Source organism: Mus caroli, chromosome X (assembly GCF_900094665.2).
Source record: "Mus caroli chromosome X, CAROLI_EIJ_v1.1, whole genome shotgun sequence".
Classification (NCBI taxonomy): domain Eukaryota; kingdom Metazoa; phylum Chordata; class Mammalia; order Rodentia; family Muridae; genus Mus; species Mus caroli.
In genome coordinates this window covers 152,805,320-152,810,981 of record NC_034589.1, presented here as the reverse complement: position 1 = coordinate 152,810,981, position 5,662 = coordinate 152,805,320, and the positions used below count along the sequence as shown (strand labels likewise).

Genomic DNA, 5,662 nt, shown 5'->3' with positions numbered 1-5,662 from the left:
TATGAACTAACCAGTACCCCTGCAGCTCATGTCTCTAGCTGCATATGTATCAGAAGTCGGCCATCATTGGGAAGAGATGTCCCTTGGTCTTGCAAACTTTATATGCCTCAGTACAGGGCATCAGTGCCAAGAAGTGGCAGTGTGTGGGAAGGGGAGGCGGGGGGAGGGTATGGGGGATTTTTGGGATAGCATTGGAAATGTATATGAAGAAAATACCTAATAAATTTTAAAAAAATCAGTGCGTACTGGCAAATTACACCTAAGGAGAAGCAAACTAAAATCAAACTGCTGAGAGCTGTAGGCAACTGGGGATTTTATCAAACTGAAAATGGCACTGAAATTCTAAGACCACATATTTAAAAGACATTTTCAAGCATTTATTTTACACTAGGAGTCTTTAGTCCTTGAGTTGCTGACATTTTCGAGCTGCCTAATTCTTTACACAAGCAGTCCTACGCACTGTAGGACACTAATACAACCAGTGGTTTCCACCTACTAGTTACATTAGCACCACTCTAGTATGAAGACTGAAGGTAACCTGTTCTAGCAATTATCCCCTGAGAGACAAATTTGCTACAGTTCAAAATCCCTACTTTACATTAGAAACTTTGCTCATATGTTGCAAGTCTGTGTATGTTCCTCTGTGTAAGCACACATGTGTTCATTGTGTGCACACGGAGCCTAGAGGTAGACAACGGGCTCTTTCACTTTTGCTCACCACCTTATCCTTTGACCCAGGATCTCTTATTGAACCTAACACTCGTCAACTGGCTAGACTGCAGCTCCCGGGGGTCTGCTCACCTCTGTCCTCTGAGTGTCACCATTACAGACATGTGTCACTGTCCCCACTTTATTTATTTGTTGTTTTTAGGTGCATCCTGGGATTTCTGCTCAGGTCCTTAGCTTTGTACAGCCGGCACTTTACTAAATGAACCATCTCCCCCTGATAAATGTAAGACCATGGTTTGTTTATAAACCAATATGGCATGAATTATCACTTGCTGGTAATCCACTGAACAAGTATTTAGCTTGCTTCCCACTGTGCACTTAGGTTTTCAAAACAAAACAAAACAAAACAAAAAAACCCACTGATGTTATGATAGCCTTCAATGAAGGAAAGGGTTATTATTACAGTGAGGGTCTCCTCATTTTGCTGATTTTGCTTAGAGGAAATGTTTATCTTACTATCATTCTGTGACTTCTCTTTTATCATTCTGGTAGAAGAAGAGGATACACTTGATACAGTTATTCGCAGTTATTGTTTCTAGAGTTACCTGGCTGATAAGGTTCCTCAGGGTCAGCAGACATCCGTGGATTGCAGCATCATGAAGAGGAGACCAGTCAGACACTACATCTGCATGGAAAGGGAGAAATGAGTTACATCATGCTAAGACACTTGGACTGAGAGGTTCATCCGGCACCCAAAGTAAGGACCAACCAACCAAAGAGGGAGACTGGAAAACATGTTGAGTGAGTGAAGTCAGCCAAGCACAGAAAAGCAGTGTAATATAATCTAGCTCCTATGCAGGAAAGGAAGAAGAGACCACTAGTCACCAGAGGCTTGGAGATTATGATGAGAAGAGGAAAGGTTGACTGGTGAATACTAAGTCACTATTTTATTGAGGAGCAAGATGCTGTGGTCCACTACTCCTCCCTAGGGTAATTATAAATAGGAACTTCCTGATACAAATTTCAAAAAGGTACAAGATCTTTGCTATTTTTAGCATTAGGAAACAATCAGCATTTACGGAGACATATCTATAAGTGACTTCCATAGTACATGGAACAAGCCTTTAAGAACATCTCATAAATGCATACAATGTTTGTTTTTATGTAGCCTTCAGAAAACAAATCTGATTTCAATTCATATTTTAAAGAGGCAGGTTGGAATGACAGGTAGATGACTGAACTCCCATTTTCAAACTGGTCTCAAAGGCAAATGGCCCGTGCCATTGTATGAGAGGTTTGCCAATTACCAGCATTAGGGAATTTAGCCGTGATTGCCAGTCTTGCTTCCCGCATGAAACACAAACTTTGGCATCTCAGCAAACAGTAGCATGCACTAATAGTAGCAATCATATAATTACATACACCATTAGGCTTGTAATAAAATCTAAACAGAACTGTATCTATTTATAGGTTACCTTCTGTCCCAATATTAAGCACAAATCAGAATTCAGTCTAAACTTGAAATCATGGCCTTATTTGTGACCCTCCCCTCTAACCAGTGTGCTAGTGTGGTTAAAAGAACATTCTGGATTCAGACCCAGTTGACCTCTTCTGAACAGTGGCTCCATGAACAAACTCCAACTCTCAGTTTCATCTTGGGTAAAGACAGAAATATACTTACCCATGGCTCAATACATACTAGCTACTATTATTATCTTGTCGTGACACAAAACAGTGTCTTGATTACATCCCCTAAGCATTGCATTTAAAAGAGCAAATGTAATGTACCACCATATAAGAGGACTACAGATTTTCAGGAAAGAAGCCTGTAAGCCCTATCCAACACAATAAGCTTTCCTCTGGCCTTGTAATTAAGTGTAGATATAATTGAATTTAGCATAGACCAGATTTGTTCCTCATCTCAAGCTGCATCTGATTTCTAGAACAAACAGATGCAAGAAGCTACTATGGGGGAGGTTTGCCTGAGTCTGCATCAGTTCCAGCTCTGCCTTTCTTTGATAAGCACATGATATGCAAGCAAGGTGCAACTGTCTGATGTTACTTGTTCCTTGCATGAGCACTTAAGAGCTGTTAAAGGCTGAGAGAGTCTGAGAGCAAGGGTAGTTGCAAATGCCTTGCAAACCGAAAGGCCATGAAAAGACAAGAACACTTTGTACCTAACTCGTGTTAGCTGAGGACTGCCTGCCACCTGGAGCCATCAATGCCCTGGAAAATCTGTCCCAGTGAGCAAATTACCGTCCTTGCAGATGGACTCATTAAGCATTTAGTACATGAAAGGATGCTGTGTGGGCCGCCTACATGCAGCCCATCCAGTGCTTTCTTACTGGGGTCACTAAGGTCTGCAGACAAAACACCTTAAGGGAAATGGCTTTTCCTGGCTCTAAAAATCTTGGGCTTGGTACATGCCCAGTGTCCTCACAGCCTTCACAGAGGTTCTTAATTCTCTTGAGGAAAACACTGGTGCGTCTATCTGGGGAGTCTTAAATCCAGATTATAGATGTAGAGAAATTGGCTTCTGAATTAGAATTTTACCATGCAATACCACTCTTCAGGTGCTGATAATGGAGGATACCATTTATACAAAATTTTGAGCAAGGAAAGACAAAATTTGAGGAAGGTCTTGAAAATCAGGTTTTGGTACATGTACAACTGGACGGCAATCGCTCTCTGAGTGTGAGATGCTTAGCTCTTTATTTTTCCTTCCAAGGACTCAGCTGCTAAGCTACAATTGTCAAAATCCTCTGCATCTTTAAATGCTGTCTCAGATTATAATACTTGACAGGCAAAACAGTCCAGGAAGGTAATTTAGAGGCTAAATTACAACTCTGTTCAGATGGCATTAAAGTACTTCAACGATTTTCTTAAAGGAACGCCAAAATCTGGGGCTTGACTCCTACTTATTCATCATGGGAACATTTTTCTTTGTTACAGCAAATACAGAATAACGTTCCTCCCAAGACCAAAAGCAAGTCTATTTGATACTTTGAAATCACGCAGAATTCAGCATTTACAGAGCAGAGACACCTTGTGTCTTTTAGAAGTAGAGAGTGTGGTTCAGCAACACACCCCAAGGCTGACAATACTAATATCCATCTCTAGATTGCTAGTGAACATCTTCATTGAGCTACAACTCACATTAAGATCTGCCCACTGGAAAGATACAACCCAGTGCTTTTCCTTATAAATACAGACTTGTGCAGCCAACACCACAATCAGTCTCAGACTATTTTCATTACCTTGTGAAGAAATCTCATGGTCATTAAGATTCACTCCACATCAGCATGTGTGCTAGCCCAACAACCATTGATCTTTTTCTTGTCTTTACGGATTTGCCTATTCTGGACAATTCATCTAAATGAAACTCTACGATGCACTGCTCCAAGCTGCATCTACCATGTAGCATGTATTAGCACTTCATGACATCTTTAGTCAAATACCCATTCTATAGATTGATTACATTTTAGCAAACCATTTATCGGGTGAAGACAATTTGTGTTGTTTCCACTTTAGGGTTAGAAAAAATGCTGCTACAAACATTCATTCCACATTTGGGGGTAGATATTGATTTTACATTATTTGTGCCTACCCCCAAAGAATGGGACATCTATATGATATGTTTAGCCTCTTGGGAATACTTTCCAAAGTGGACACCCAAGCATATATTTCCATCAACAATATACAAGGCTTCCCTTTCTAACTCCAAAGCCATTTTTGATGTGATATTTGTTAAGCCCATGTTCCTTCCTTGAAGAAAAACATAGGCCCTAAGCCTAAACTTTTGTTAACCTTATACAAAAAAAAAATGCCTCAGCAAATCTCAGGGCACTGGAGTATGTAAAAACCTAAATGCTGATACTGGAAATATTAACACAATAACACTTTGCACAGATTGTGCGTGCAAGAAAGAAAGGAGAGAGGGAGGGAAGAAACAAGGGGGAGGGGCAAACAAGCATCATAATTTTGTAATGTAGAAATAATCCACACATCCATTTGCTCTATAAACTTTGAACTGAGACTTGCTCCTTGTGACAGCCAATAGAGGAAAGACCTAGAAATGCCAACACTGTTCCAGGCATTTCTAGGGCACACACCTGGAGTAGACAATGTGCTACAGGCTCAATATATGGCCAGTTACATCCTAAGGCCCCCCTCACATGATTCTTAACAACTGCCAGCTGGAAAAAGCAGAACAAGCAGAAGATGGGACCTATTTTCCTATCAGATCATGGGTGATGCTCATGGTAGGAGACTATCCATGGCATGACAGCGAGATCCAAGGCCACACTACCCCTTTTTCATCAACCCTACCAGAGTCTTTGAAACCTAAAAGTCATTATAAGCAACAGATTGTACACACCCTTGGCATGGGCTGATCATTCATTCATAGTATTGGTTCATCCATGGTCTATATTTGGTTTTACTGCCAAAAACAAAAGACATGCTAAATGAGGTAATGCCATGGATCAATCAGTGTAGCTTATGTGTAAACTAGGGGATGGACCTCTTATGACACAACTACTCCACAAGTCCTCTAATTAGTGTCATTAAACTTGCCCTTTAAAAAGGAAAGTATCTCCATCAAGCCTGTGGCACATTAGGAAGGTTGCTGTTTCATTTTTATTACACTTTCTGGTACGATTTCTAAGATTTCCATTATTTCAGGAGAGATTTAAAGTGCACTAATTGCTCCATTCTGAAAAGAGCTATTAAGAAAGTTCCAAGAACCTTAGTAAATGTGAGGCAGTAGCATAAATCCATTTTAGGAAACATTTTTCAAGGTCGAAAGTGGGAGGGAAAGTTGCTCTGAAGAGACTGAAGTATCTGGGATGTGACAAAGGTGCATTCGGGGGCATGATCCAATACTCCATCACTGGAGAAGAATCCTGCTTTGGCAAGGGTAGAGCAAGCATGACACCTCTTGAGCAAGATGGTCCTGTCTAAACCTGATATAGCTGTCTCTTGTGAGTCTATG

The 5,662-nt window shown here is 40.7% G+C and overlaps 1 protein-coding gene across 2 annotated transcripts in view; it reads right to left on the bottom strand.

Moving 5' to 3' along the window:
- Positions 1–5,662, bottom strand: part of Asb9 (ankyrin repeat and SOCS box containing 9) — a 69,025-nt gene that overhangs the window by 24,536 nt on the left and 38,827 nt on the right. For both annotated transcript variants that reach the window (XM_021153630.1, XM_029473423.1), the window contains one exon: positions 1,275–1,354. In XM_021153630.1, the coding sequence (XP_021009289.1) occupies positions 1,275–1,354 (80 nt within the window). The remainder of the gene's footprint in view (positions 1–1,274; positions 1,355–5,662) is intronic.